The following is a 15,846-nucleotide window of genomic DNA, read 5'->3' on the forward strand; positions in this document are numbered from 1 at the left end:
AGGCCAGAGGAAAGATAGGATTCTAAAATAAAAGAGTTTAGATAGGATTCCAGGGGCCAAGGAGAGGGATTAGACAAGTTGATATGGATAAAGGGATGCTAGACTAAATCATAGGTTCCAGAAAGGGTTTGGATGAAATCACAGGGGCTAAAGGGAGGGACTTAGAGAACACAACAAACGCACAAGATTAAATTAGATGAGTCAGACTAAGTCATACAACCAGGTACAGGGGCCTCTGCCAAATCACAGACCTAAGGAGGGTGTCTAGTGGGTCAGTTATAAACGAACCACCTAAGACACACACACACACACACACACACACACACACACACACACACACACACACACACACACACACACACACACACACACACACACACACACACACACACACACACACACACACACCAACCACCACCACCACCACCACCACCACCTCATCTATATATCAGCTGATACAGATGTAAATAAAACACCAGCTGATCCAGTCATAACGTGATCCGTACAGGTGGCGCACCCCCGCACGAACGAGCTGTACGTGTTCAACCGTCACGGCCACCACGTGGAGACCCGGGACCTGGTCACCGGCAGGACCCTCTACTCCTTCCTCTACTCCAAGAACACCTCCTTCGGCAGGCTCTCCAAGGTTACCGACTCCTCCGGCAACAAAGTCATGTTCCTTAGGGACTACAACTCAGCTGTCAGTCAGGTCAGTGTTGTTGTCGTTGAGTTAATGTTGATTGTGAGTATTAGTAAAGGTGCCAAGTGTGTTGCAGCAGTGCCAAGTGTGTTACAGCAGTGCCAAGTGTGTTACAGCAGTGCCAAGTGTGTTACAGCAGTGCCAACTTGCAACGGTGTGAAATGCATGCCAGTTGTGTTCGAAGTATGTGTACCAGTAGTGCCGGTTATGTTTCAGTGTCATCAAGAGATAGCAGTGCTAATTTAAGTTCAGTTGTATCTAGTGTGTTCTAAGCGGTGTCAAGTGGGCTTGGCACAAAATGAGCGCCACTGGTGTCAGGGGTGCCACGGGTGCCATGGGTGCCACGGGTGTCAGGGGTGCCACGGGTGTCAGGGGTGCCACAGGGCTCAGGAAAGCCACGGGTGTCGGGTGTGTGCAACTATCTCCTGATGTACTAATAATGTTCCATGACCTGATAGAGGAATGACCATACAGTACTATCTTGCATCTTTATCAACCTCTTCCCTCTCGCCCTCCCTCCCTCGTTACTTCCCTCCCTCGTTACTTCCCTCCCTCATTACTTCCCTCCCTCATTACTTCCCTCCCTCATTACTTCCCTCCCTCATTACTTCCCTCCCTCGTTACTTCCCTCCTTCATTACTTCCCTCCCTCATTACTTCCTTCCCTCTCAAAAACGATTTAACCAAAAAGCGTGTGGTTGCCGCTTCCAAAGTTTTTTCTCTGTTATTTCCTTTCCAGTCTCCCTCTCCCTCCCAACCTCCCTCCCTGCCTCCCTCCCAACCTCCCTCCCTGTCTCCCTCCCTGCCTCCCTCCCTGTTGATCTCAGTAACTCCCAAACTCCACCGCCAATCCCCTTGACCAGAAGTTCCTCACGCTGGTCGACCAGCTCCCTATCGCCGCCCAACACACCCGATCGCCCCCATTTTTCTATTATTTTTGGCTAGATCCTTCTCGGTTCCGGAGACGTTCCCGGCGAAGATCTGAGAGAGAGAGAGAGAGAGAGAGAGAGAGAGAGAGAGAGAGAGAGAGAGAGAGAGAGAGAGAGAGTGTGAGGGGTATACAGCATACAACTAACTCCTCCTGGTCTCTCTCTTCCCCACCACAGATCGAGAACACGATGGGGGAAAAGTTTGCAGTGCGGATCAGTCGTCTTGGCCTGATGACCAGGTTCTCAGAGAGGCCAGGCCGGATCTACGACTTCACCTACGACGACGACACCGGCCTCCTGGTGGCCTCCACCTCCCCAGGTCAGTGTCCTGGTGACCTCCACCTCCCCCCAGGTCAGTGTCCTGGTGACCTCCACCTCCCCAGGTCAGTGTCCTGGTGACCTCCACCTCCCCAGGTCAGTGTCCTGGTGACCTCCACCACCCCCAGGTCAGTGTCCTGGTGACCTCCACCTCCCCAGGTCAGTGTCCTGGTGACCTCCACCACCCCCCAGGTCAGTGTCCTGGTGACCTCCACCACCCCCCAGGTCAGTGTCCTGGTGACCTCCACCACCCCCCAGGTCAGTGTCCTGGTGACCTCCACCTCCCCCCCAGGTCAGTGTCCTGGTGACCTCCACCACCCCCCAGGTCAGTGTCCTGGTGACCTCCACCTCCCCCCAGGTCAGTGTCCTGGTGACCTTTCTCTCCCCAGCTCCTTGTGAGAGACCTGTATTTCCCCAGACGGGTGTCACGATGGGTTTTATTTGTCCCCAGGTGAATCTCAAGGTAACCTTTGTTTTCCTTCAGTTGAGCCTTATTTGGCGTATCCCTCCTTAGTGTTTACCTTAGTATTTATACAATATTTATTTAGGAAAATATATTTCCTAGCACTTTGAGCTCAGGTCAACCTTTGACACAGTGCCAAGACATGGCACTGGTAGTGGTGGTGTGGCCTGACACCCACCAGTGCCATATCTGAGACATGGACTCTCGTTCTCCCCCCCAGGCCGCCTGACCTACGTGTACGAGTATGACGCGACGGGTCGCGTGGTAACGGTGGTGGCACCCACAGGCACCCGTGTGGGCGTGGACTCCTGGATGGGCGGCGAGGGTGCTCACCGGAGCCTGAGCGTGGGCGTGGGCGGCAGCCAGGGGGAGCACAACGCCCACGTCCTCACCATGACCAGCAACACCCGGGCGGTCTTCAACCAGGGTAAGTGAAGCGTTTGGGTTGGACAAAGTCGTCCTCTTATATATATATTTTCCCCTTTCTATTACGCTTCCATAAAAAGTTTCAAGTCATTAACCCTTAGAGTGCTGTTAACGCGCCGGAGCGTTATCGGCAAATTCGGTTCATAATGCAGTTAGCGATCATAAGTGCGTTCATGTATTAGTAAATATCAAGTCAGCTGAGGTTCTCTGGGGTGACAGAGTAGTCGAGGAATTACCCAGTCTCTCATTGTTAACGTAATTTACCTGTAGTCAGTTTCCAGAGTCCTTCGGCTCCCCCCCCCCCAATCTTCGCCGGAGGCTAGGCCTGTCTACTGGTAACTTGATCAATAAGGCTATTGCTTGAAGAGGCCTGCAGGCTCAAGGTTGTTACATCCAGCCGACTGCAGACCTTCCTTCAGGGACTTTTTTCAATTGTCCCTTGAAAACCTTCACTTGTGTTTTGGCTATTTCATATACTTGATAAGAGGAGGTTGAAGAACCGTTGAAGAACCGTGGACTTCTGTTACGGGCTCACCATAGCCCATGTTACTTGGAACTTTGTTCCAGGTAGCGAATCTTTAACAACAAACAAAGTGGACTTCTGATGTGTCTGCAAGAGAACCACGTGTTTGCCATGTGTTTGTAAGAGAGAACCATGCAGTGTTCTCTTTTTCTATGGCACCTCTTCTCTTCACTATATCACCTTTTCTCTGTAGCACCTCTTTTCTTCTCTCTATAGTACCTCTTCTCTTCATCGGCTCTATTCTGCATTTCCTACCATACATCTCATCCCGGTATATTGTTATTTTAGTGATCTTATTTGCGACTTGACCTCTCCAGGCGAGGTCACGACGCTCAGTAATATCGAAGCGTATAGTACGTGATCTTTCTCGTCTCCATTCCAGAAAGTATAAGTTGAGTACATACTTTTTTTTTAAGTTGTATTTTACACAAAAAAAATTGTTTACATGTGCTAAATCTTGAGAAGTTTGAGCTCCTAGTCTGATTGTAATTAAGCGCGTTCAATCTGTCAAACAACCCCACCTCACCCATTAAGGAACAACCTCATTTGTAGCGGAACGAACACACACACACACACACACACACCCTCCTGTTGGCCCGAGGGTCGTTAACTGGGATTTACGAAGCCGCTATAATCGCAGAGGGATACGAGACAGACTGACCACAGCATCTGTCCGTTAGATCTGAGCCCCTGTTGTCCTGTTTGGCCGAAAAACGTTAACAGACTTACTTTTGGAAAGTCTATCAGGCTTTTAAGTCTTGTAACAGTTAATTGAGAGATCGAATTTCCCGTTAGCTCAAGTTGAATATGGGGCAACAGAGAAGAAAAGTGTGGCAACAGAGAGGAAAAGTGTGGCAACAGAGGGGAAAAGTGTGACAACAGAAAAGAAAAGTGTGACAACAGAGGGAAAAGTGTGACAACAGAAAAGAAAAGTGTGACAACAGAAAAGAAAAGTGTGACAACAGAGAGCAAAAGTGTGACAACAGAGACGAAAAGTGTGGCAACAGAGAGGAAAAAAGTGTCAACAATTATGAGTATGATAAGACAATACAGTAACGGCTCGTTAGTAACATCGCCAACAGGCATAACAGTTGCGGTAACAAGCATCAATGATGTTACCGTTGTTACCATCAATAACCAGGCAACTACCGACATCAATAACGCTGTAATGAGCATCAATAACAAGGGGAGGGACAACAAACAGACATCAATAACGCTATATAATAAGCCATTAGCAACGGGGGGGGGGAAGGCAGGGGGTATCAATAACGCAGAGTTAACAGGTATCAAACACGTCGAGTTAACAGGCATCAATCAACACGGTAACAGACAACAACAGAGAAGTAATCTAATGCATGATATCAAGGCAGCAACAGGCGACAACGACATGGTCAACAGGACAACAGGATGGCAAGAAGACAAACCAATATTAGCAAGAGCAAATGAGATGTTGGATAATCCTGCATAAGCTGTCACACGCTCGTCACGTTCACGTACACGCACGCACACACACACACACACACACACACACACACACACACACACACACACACACACACACACACACACACACACACACACACACACACATACACACACACACCTCCACTAGAGATAATACAGATAAGCCTCTGGTCTATCGTGGGGTCCCATTCTCTTAACACTCGTAGTAGTCTCCTCCTTCCCACCCTCCATCACCCCCGTCCCCGCTCCGTCACACTGTCGTCCTCCTCCGTCACCCCGCCTCCTCCGTCACCCCGTCCCCCTCCGTCACACTATCCTCCTCCGTGTCCCCATCCCCCGTCCCATCATCCCCCCGCACTCTGTATCCGATTCCCAAGGTAGTTCGGAAACAGTTTGTGGCCGGAAATTGGCGGGAACGCTATCTGGAAACAGCGGGTGACGATGCGGGGGACGAGAAAGCCTACCGTCCGTGACGATGCGAGAGGACGGGGGAAGCCTACCGTCTGTGACGAGGCGGGAGGATGGGGACCCCACCGTCCGTGGTCCTGGAAATACCCAGCGAACTCTTTCTCTAATCCCCAGAAACATTTTCCTGGAAATCCAGAACTGGAACTGCCAGTATCCAGTGACACTACCTGCAGGAAACAGAAACTAGTTACTGGAACTCTTTTGGAATTTTTGGAACCTTCAGAAACCAACTTTTGGAACCTTGCTGGATCTGCGTCTACCCTTCCTTCCCCCTCTCCCATGGCCTGTGTGAGTGGTTCCGGTTCTCCTCAGAGCTCTGATTGATATCTGATTGATATGTGAGTGGCTCCAGGGCTTTTCTTGGCTCGTTGAACTCTTCTACACCTCATTTGTCAGGTGATTAATGACTCGATAACTCTCGAATGCCTAATTGGTGAGGTCACCAAAAGGAACCCCGAGGCGAGAGGGCCTCAGAGCCACCTGCTTGAAGTGTGACTTAACTTTCCAAACTATCAGTTCCTGGATCCTTTCTGGAGCTTGACTCCTGGAAAAGTGACTTGACGTGAGCTTCACACTTAACTAAAGACAGCACCTGGAAGGTTTCAGCTGATGAGATCTGGGCAAGGTTCCAGCACGATTCCAGCATCTTACTTTTAGAGGGCTCGTCCTAATTGGTCCTAGTCCAACAACTAATAATTATTAAGGTTAGAGCACAGATCCAGTAGGTTGTGTGGGTCAGCCCCTGGATCTTAGGCGAGTTCCTGGGCCTTGCCTGGCGCAACCAACGAAAATAAAATAATTGAAAGAACAGGCAAAGGAACATTAATGAGGCGTTTGTCTTCATTACTGGGTCAGGAGAGCGTCTACCCCTTGACAGTTTGGGAGAGAGGGAGCCATGACCGCGGGGAAGGAGCCTTGACCGCGGGAAAGGAGCCTTGACTGCGAGGAGGGAGCCATGACCGCTGGGAGGGAGGGTTGAAGGGAAGGAAGTAGATGGTAGATAATACCAGTGCCTGCCGTTTAAGAATTGCTCTGTGGTGTTTCACATGGAATGTTTGACTTAAAGTTCCCCACAAAGGTCAGTATGCACTTGTGAATGTGTGTGTTAATAAAGTCTTCTATACTTAAGCTGTGGGGGTGCGTACTGGCTCCAGCTTGCAGCTGTGAGTCCACTGATACAGCGAGGGGCCCACCTGCGGCAACTGCGTCCTCCTCTAGCGCAGTCATTTGTTATGTTTTGACGCAGACCGAGTCTTTCTCTCACTGCTATACCGTCCTCCTCACTGCTATATACCGTCCGTGAAGCTTCCTGCACTGTCGGTGCAGCTTCCATTTCCTCGCGTCCTAATGCACTCATTGCAAGCGTGTGTTCATGTACTCAGCTTGGTGTACTCACCTAGGTGTACTCAGTTACGTGTACTCACCTTGGTGCTTACACAGCTACAGCGTCTAGCTCCCATTTTTCAAACATTTCGTAGCTTAATGCAGTGATGGTTATCTCGTCTTTTGATTTATATTTTCATTTAAAATCAGTTTCATGCACGTCTTCGTCTAAAGCCCAACCACTTGGGCTAGACATTAGAGCGACGGTCTCGCGTCATGCAGGTCGGCGTTCAATTCCCGACCGTTCAAGGGGTTGTATACCATTCCTTGTCCCTCGTCCCATTCCAAATATTTATCCTGACCCCTTCCCAGTGCTACATAGTCGTAATGGCTTGGCGCTTTTCCCTGATATATATAAATCATTCCATTTGTTTACATGTCCAAGACAGAAGACAATGTACATTCCGCCTCTCATGTGGCTCATCTGTGTAACTTATCTAGTTCTGCTCTACATAACTCAGCTTCTTTGTTCTACTATGTCATTCCCCTTTGTTATAATAACGGCAGCGGGGAAGGCAGCCTCGTGTGGGGTGTCCTGGGGCACACCTTCACTTGGTAAGGGGTCCTTTATAACGCTCTTTACGGCCCCGGCAATAGCAAGTTACGATGCGTTGTTTCCCGGTAATCCGGACCTCAATTTTTAGTGAGGTCGGATGGGTGGTGGTGTGGATGGATGGTGGGTGCTACGAACGATAACAAATGCCTTTGTCGTTCGAGACCTCCGTTCGTTCGAGACTTCGAGTCCGCGCTGCCGTCCGGAAATTGAGGGGGGCGGTAATCGGCAGGTATCGGTCCGCCTGGTGACCGGTGTTGGTTAGTTGTTACTGCTGTAAAGGGCTAGGAACACTTCTTCCTCGGTGGGTCTTGGCTGTGTGTGTGTGTCGTCTGTCTCTGTGTGTCGTCAGTATGTCTGTGTGTCGTCAGTATGTCTGTGTGTGTGTTTGTGTTTGCGTCTTCAATGTGTCTATGTCTGCGTCGTCAGTGTGTGTGTGTGTGTGTGTATGTGTCTACAGAGCTGTCTTCAGACTCAGCTGTCTTCAGACCCAGCTGTCTTCAGACTGTAAAATATAGAGAGCGTGGAATCAGGGGGCGGTGCAACCCAGCGTTAAAGTTCAGCGTCAAAAACCGCCACCCTGATCCTCTACGGCCTCCCACTTGCCAGGGGATATTCCGTAAGCCTTCGCGCCAAAGAGGGGGAATCACCCGTAGACCCTGACGCTACGGGACCTGATGTCTGTGAATGTAATTCACATCTGCTTCTGTAGAACATTTCATAATATTGCTTGTCTTGTGAGATAAGGGGGGAGAGGAGGGATTACGTGTAGAACACTTAACACAGATAAATATCTTATAGTATCGACTGTCTTTATAAGTCTCAAGTGTGAGTGTGTGAAGAAATATTCAGTAAATGTCATTTCAGTGGTAAAGAAGAATTTTAAACGGAGAATTAGTAAACATCCTGTTACTTCCCTTTGCTTATCTGCTCGATAAACAACGGAAGTAACGAGCAGATAAACAAGATGAGGGAAGTATCAGGGGGAAAGCGCAAAGCCATTATCTATTCGTAATGGCTTTGCGCTTTCCTCTGATAGTTCCCCTCCCTTGTTTATCCCATGCTCCAGGAAAAACACCAATAATGTTCCAGGAAAAAAACACCAATAATGCTCCAGATAAAAATCACCAATAATGCTCCAGGAAAAAAACACCAATAATGCTCCAGGGAAAAATGCTCCAGATAAAAAACACCAATAATGCTCCAGATAAAAAACACCAATAATGCTCCAGGAAAAAAACACCAATAATGCTCCAGATAAAAAAACACCAATAATGCTCCAGATAAAAAACACCAATAATGCTCCAGATAAAAAACATCAATAATGCTCCAGGAAAAAAACACCAATAATGCTCCAGATAAAAAAACACCAATAATGCTCCAGATAAAAAACACCAATAATGCTCCAGATAAAAAAACACCAATAATGCTCCAGATAAAAAACACCAATAATGCTCCAGGAAAAAAACACCAATAATGCTCCAGATAAAAAAACACCAATAATGCTCCAGGAAAAAAACACCAATAATGCTCCAGATAAAAAACACCAATAATGCTCCAGATAAAAAACACCAATAATGCTCCAGGAAAAAAACACCAATAATGCTCCAGATAAAAAACACCAATAATGCTCCAGGAAAAAAACACCAATAATGCTCCAGATAAAAAAACACCAATAATGCTCCAGGAAAAAAAGCCACCCCAGCTTTTTCCAGCTGGTCATAGGAGTGAAAAATGCGGGTCCCTGGCAGAGTGGACGGAGGCGGTGGTCTGCGAGAAAGGCAACTGTGAAAATGGTACCTCATGACACTGATGTAATGAATGGGGGGGATGGGGGGAGGGATGAAGAGGGATGATGATGGGGCTGGAGGGATGAGAGAAGGGGTGATGATGGAGGTAGGAGGGATGGAAGAGATTTGATGGTGTGGATGAAAGAGAGAGGAGAGAGAGAGAGAGAAAGGTAGGGTGGGTGCAAGGGTTGGGTGGGGAGGGAGGGGGAGTGAGAGGTTAGGCAATGAAAGGATGGAAAGGAAGTGAGAGAGTGGAAGAGGAAATGAGGGAAGGTCAGAGGTGAGAGAGAGAGAGAGAGAGAGGAGAGAGAGAGAGAGAGAGAGAGAGAGAGAGAGAGAGAGAGAGAGATAGAGAGAGAGATGGGAGAGATTTAGAGCGGAAGAGCTCGATATCTTCAACTCGTCTCAGATTATGTACACAAAAATATACCGTTATTATTCTTAATAATAATATTCCAATGAAGCAAAAATGTATTTAATAACAGCAATAATATTAATAATATCAATACACACAGAAATCACAATAACCCGATAAGTCAAATGAACAAATCCATTCGTAATCAGGGCTGCTGTTGTTCATTTCATATCAATAACAAACAGAACAGCTTATGAAGACTATCACATTTTCCCTCAATTCAATCATCCCGTTCTCCATGGGCCGGCCGGGATCATCCGCCGTAAATGGATGACGGATACCACTCATCCGGCCGCGGCGATCGGCTCGCCAGCACCCGACATGACCGGTTTTACGGGGTTTTTATTATGGTCTTTCCCACTCCACCTAAGTTGCGAGCCAAGAGCTTAAGCTTGAGTGGTAGAAGGTGGCCACGTCGGGGCCCGGCCCAGTTACTGCAGCCGGCCGCTCCGGCTCTCACAATTTCAGGGAGTTGTGTTAGTGTGGATATGACTTGTTTATTAATGACTAGAATATTATTTATATCGTGAGTAATATAACATTTAATGCAATTCTGTTTTTCGGGGAATCAAATTCGGCCCCTAAAAACGAGACCGTTTATATATATATATATATGTGTGTATATCACGAAAATAAACACGTGATTAAGAATGTGACAATGTCAGACCACGGAGGAAAAATGAAACAGGAAATTTCCTTAAGTACTTTCGTATATTAAATACATCTTCAGAAGGTTAAATACACCTTCTGAAGATGTATTTAATATACGAAAGTACTTAAGGAAATTTCCTGTTTCATTTTTCCTCCGTGGTCTGACATTGTCATATATATATATATATATATATATATATATATATATATATATATATATATATATATATATATATATATATATATATATATATATATATGCGGGATAAGCATAAGGTTTTATACCGAATAAATATTTTTTAACAAATTCATGCAGTTATTTTCCCCATGATTGATTTCATGTTTTATTGGAGACTTGTATTGGGATGAGAAGCGGGAAGTGAGAAGGCAGAGTGAGGTGGGGCAAGAGGGAAGGAGGCGTGAAGCTAGAGGGAAATGAGGAAGGAGGGGGAGGGAGAGATGAAGGAGAGGACGTAGGGAGACACGCTCAGCACTTCTATCTCTCTCTCTCTCTCTCTCTCTCTCTCTCTCTCTCTCTCTCTCTCTCTCTCTCTCTCTCTCTCTCTCTCTCTCTCTCTCTCTCTCTCCTCTCTCCCTCTCTCCCTCTCTCTCTCCCCTTATCCCCCCCTTCCGCTATCCCCTATGCTAATTAAATTCATCGCCAGCCAATCAGGTATCCACAGCAATAATCGAATAGTTGCTTGAGGCAGCTCAAACAGCCACCCATGACAGCCTTGACAGCTATCCATGACAGCCTTCCATGACCGCCTTGACAGCCACCCATGACTGACCTGAGAGCCACTCATGACAGCCCTGACAGCCACCCGTGACAGCCATGACAGCCACCCGTGACACCTGACATGCACCCGTGGCAGCTTTGACAGCGACCCATGACAGACTTGACAGGCACCCGTGACAGCAATGATAGCCGTGACCATAGCCACTGAAACTGCATGTCGATTATACGCAAGAACCCCTCACCTGTTTTTCCTCTCTCTCACTCTCACTATCCCTACCTCTCTATGTCTTTCTCCTCTCCCCCCTCCCCTCCCTATATCTTCTCCTCTCTCACTGCCTACTCCTCTCTCTTGTCTTCTCTTCTCTCACTCTCTCCCCCCTCCCCATGTCTTTCCCTCTCCTTGCACTTCGTGTCTCACTCTTCCTCTTTACCTATACTTCCCATTTCTCTTCCCCTCTTTTGTCTGCCACTTCTCTTCCTCGACCTTTTCCTCATCCTTTATTTCATCTGCAACTGGTTAGCCTCTTCCTGTTCCCTCTCCCTTCTCTCTCTTCCTCCTCCCTCTCCCTTTACCCTCTTCCTCCTTCCTCTCCCTTCTCCCCTCCCTCTCCCCCGGGCAGTCTTGGTCAGCAGTAATCAATGAGGTGTCCTCTAGCGGTCATCTTTTCAACTAGTGGCTCTTTAGTCATTTCCTTCACCGAAGGAGGAGGAGGAGTAGTCTACCATTAGTACCACTACTGTTACTACCACCACTACTACTAACGCAACTACCTCTACTACTGGTACCACCACCACCTACTACTACTACCACCTTTACGTCCACGTACCAGTAGGAACATAACTACCATTCTGGTCATTAAGACTTACCAGTATCCTAGCTACTGCTACCACTCACACTAATGAGTGGTATAATCTGCTGAGTTCTCTCTAGTCCTCATCGCTGTGTATTTTAAATCCTCATAAAATAATACTTACAGCAGGTACTTAGTTGAAAAGTACAAAAAGGGTCTTGTAGCCAACAGTATTTCCGTTTACTGTTGTTCCTGTTGTGTAGAGGACACGAATCTTTTGAAATCAACAAATCAACACTAATCGATTTGTTGTGCTGTGCGCGGTACAACTCTACGGTCCCGCCCTGCCACTGTTCACTAATAAATTTGCTAATCGGGTTTTATTAGAAGGGCGGGGGACACCTCGATAAGCCTTTCAGGCTTCCTGTCCCCAATAAAGGGAAACCGTGATACCTGTTACGGTAATGAGGTCATATGGGGAATTATTAGAATTTAAAAAATATTTTTTTTGTTATCCATTATTGGTAATCAGTTTATCGTACAGCATGTGAGATTATGTATGTACCTGAAATGAAAAAAAAAGTTCCACTAAAAACACATTGGCTAGATAATACCTTACATTTTTTGTAACTTTTATATCAATACTGATTTCTTTAAAAAATTTCGCCAGATGCGTTTTTATATATGATGATTTTATGTAAAATGTTTTGAAAATTTACAAATTCTAATAATTTATGTATTCATTATTACATGAATAATGAATACATAATATATATATATATATATATATATATATATATATATATATATATATATATATATATATATATATAACAGTGTAACAGTGATCTGTGGAGTAGGCTCACAATCAGAAGGTCCCGGGTTTGATTCTTGGGCAGGATGAGGCGGTTGTGGTAAAGGTTTCCTGATGTTTCTGTTCACCCGGTAGCAAATAAGTACCCGAGAGTTAGGCAGCGGTTTTAGGTTACATCCTGAGGAAGGTCAGGCATTAGCCTAGCAGATGAGCTCGAGTTATATTTGATAGACTTGAGGTATATTTGATAGACTGAAATTGTATTAAATTGTTATTTTTTTAAAGCTGATTTGGAAAGCGTGACCTTTGAACTTTTGCCTGACAACCCCGACAGGTTACGCCTGAATAATATATGTTATGGACTGCTTGTGTGCGGTGGCTGACAGAAGCTGACACACAGGCAGACAGAAACTGACAGACAGGCAGACAGCAGCTGACACACAGGCAGACAGCAGCTTGACACACAGGCAGACAGCAGCTTGACACACAGGCAGACAGCAGCCGGCAGACAGCAGCTTGACACACAGGCAGACAGCAGCTTGACACACAGGCAGACAGCAGCTGACACACAGGCAGACAGACGCTTGACACACAGGCAGACAGCAGCTGACACACAGGCAGACAGCAGCTGACACACAGGCAGACAGCAGCTTGACACACAGGCAGACAGCAGCTTGACACACAGGCAGACAGCAGCTTGACACACAGGCAGACAGCAGCTTGACACACAGGCAGACAGCAGCCGGCAGACAGCAGCTTGACACACAGGCAGACAGCAGCTTGACACACAGGCAGACAGCAGCTGACACACAGGCAGACAGACGCTTGACACACAGGCAGACAGCAGCTGACACACAGGCAGACAGCAGCTGACACACAGGCAGACAGCAGCTTGACACACAGGCAGACAGCAGCTTGACACACAGGCAGACAGCAGCTTGACACACAGGCAGACAGCAGCCGACACACAGGCAGACAGCAGCTTGACACACAGGCAGACAGCAGCTGACACACAGGCAGACAGCAGCTGACACACAGGCAGACAGACGCTTGACACACAGGCAGACAGCAGCTGACACACAGGCAGACAGATGCTTGACACACGAAGTCATTCGCCAACAGATAACAGACTGAGCTGACTGATCTTTCAACCAACCATCTCTCTCCCAACTTATATATCTATGTATCTTGGGTTCTATGTGCGTGCGACACGCAGACACACGCACACGCTGGGGCGCTGCCCCCCCCCCCCCCACCCCAAGTTGCCACTAGTAGGCATCCATCAGTCTCAGGAGACTATGGACCTGCACTCTGGTGTCGGCCTGGTCTGGAGTGGCCTCACCAGGGCGCAAAGCCAGGGTAGGTTGATATGGGGGAGAAGCTGTTACCCAGGCAGCAGGTCCCCCCCTCTCCAAGATGCCACTAGGAAGCCGACATGTTCACGTAATCAAATCTTGTAGTATTAAGTGGCTTCCTATTATCTCAGGAGGAGCTGGTGACAAGTGTGTGTGGGGGGGGGGGGGGGGAGATGGAACAGGGTGAGGAAAGATATGAGAATTTTTAGATGAAAAGAGGAAGAGAAGAATGGTGTAAACGTAGTGTGGATCGACTGAGAGAGAGAGAGAGAGAGAGAGAGAGAGAGAGAGAGAGAGAGAGAGAGAGAGAGAGAGAGAGAGAGAGAGAGAGAGAGAGAGAGAGATGAGGGTGTGCAGAAAGTAAACAGTGGATGTGATAAAGCAGGATTAAGAAACCGAAGGGGAAGTAAGGGACAGAGAGGAGTGAATATGATGAGTATGGAGAGGAGAGACAGGTGTTTGTGTGTTTGTGTGTGTGTGTGTGTGTGTGTGTGTGTGTGTGTGTGTGTGTGTGTGTGTGTGTGTGTGTGTGTGTGAGCTTGGCAGGTGTCAAGGACAATAGCGATTCATCAGTATATCATCACTCCCTTCCACTAATCGCATCCTCTTTCTTCATATTCTCTCTTTTCCCTCTCACTTTCCCATCACCTGGTCTTCTCTCCCTTCTTGTCCTCCCCCCACCCATCTCTCTCTCTCTCTCTCTCTCTCTCTCTCTCTCTCTCTCTCTCTCTCTCTCTCTCTCTCTCTCTCTCTCTCTCTCTCTCTCTCTCTCTCTCTCTCTCCCCCTCCCTCCCCTTCCATCCTAAGCTCAGCATTACCGGTAGGCGACCTAATTGCTAAATTGAAGTTTTTGCTCTTCTGTCAAACGTTGAATATTTCTCACGCGAACAATGTTGCCGTCTGGGGCTCCGCCAGTGGTGGGGGTCCATGGTGATCGACCACACACACCTGCGCTTGTAAGACCGGTTGTGGGGGTTCAAGGCTGACCAGTGATGGTAATGGTACAGGGAGGGGAGAAGAGTGTGTGAGAGGGAAAAGGTAAAGGTATTATCGAGAGGGTAAAGGTGGTAGGGATTGCAGAGGAGGAGGGGAGAGTGGTGTGTGTGTGTGTGTGTGTATGGAAAGGGAAAGTAGGAGGGGAAAAGAGGGAGGGAGGGAGGGTGAGGGGATTACCCCAAGGGGAAAGGGAGCATTTAGCCGGAGGTTAAGCATTAAAGGGCAATTAGAGGTACGGAAGGTGCACTCTGTGTGTGTGTGTGTGTGTGTGTGTGTGTGTGTGTGTGTGTGTGTGTGTGTGTGTGTGTGTGTGTGTGTGTGTGTGTTTGTATTCGCCTAGTTGTGGCTGCGAGGGTTGAGCTCTGCTCTTTCGGCCCGTCTCTCGACTGTCAATCAACTTTTGCTAACTTCTAACTATTTTTTTTCCACACACACACACACACACACACACACACACACACACACACACACACACACACACACACACACACACACACACACACACACACACTCTATCTCACACAAACCCAGGAAGCAGTCCGTAACAGCTGTCAAACTCCCAGGTACCTATTTACTGCTAGGTAAACAGGAGCTCCAGGGTGAAAGAAACTCTGCCCAATTTGTGTCTGCCTTGCCTGGGATCAAATCCGGGCCCTTAGGACTTCGACCGCTGAACGATGCCTACTCGGCCGCGAGAGAGAGAGAGAGAGAGAGAGAGAGAGAGAGAGAGAGAGAGAGAGAGAGAGAGAGAGAGAGAGAGAGAGAGAGAGGGGGGAGTTCTTAGTTCTAAATCTCCTCATTAGAACTTCCCGGCTCAACAATTCTTATTAATAATAATTAACACGAGACATGCTAACGGACACAACAGGTCCCTAGATCAACACAAAGACAAAATACACTCTCCTAACACCAGCCAATCACCTGGTGGATTAAAGAAAACCACATCCATAGAGAGGGATAAACACAGTTTCCAAAGCAGACTGGCTAATCCCAATTTTTTATCCAGAAATGATAGTATGCCTGATTAATCTCCAATCTGCTATTTTTTTAAGCGATTAGAACCTTGTAA

General features: G+C 47.5%; 1 protein-coding gene across 1 annotated transcript in view; it reads left to right on the top strand.

Annotated features, from left to right (window-relative positions):
• The window catches only part of Ten-a (tenascin accessory), a gene marked incomplete in the record, with an annotated part of 418,622 nt that overhangs the window by 385,472 nt on the left and 17,304 nt on the right, over positions 1 to 15,846 (top strand). Inside the window, 3 exon segments of the mRNA XM_069310940.1 lie at positions 509 to 709; positions 1,806 to 1,947; positions 2,630 to 2,836. Of these exon segments, the coding sequence (XP_069167041.1) occupies positions 509 to 709; positions 1,806 to 1,947; positions 2,630 to 2,836 (550 nt within the window).

This window comes from Procambarus clarkii, chromosome 68 (assembly GCF_040958095.1).
Source record: "Procambarus clarkii isolate CNS0578487 chromosome 68, FALCON_Pclarkii_2.0, whole genome shotgun sequence".
Lineage (NCBI taxonomy): Eukaryota > Metazoa > Arthropoda > Malacostraca > Decapoda > Cambaridae > Procambarus > Procambarus clarkii.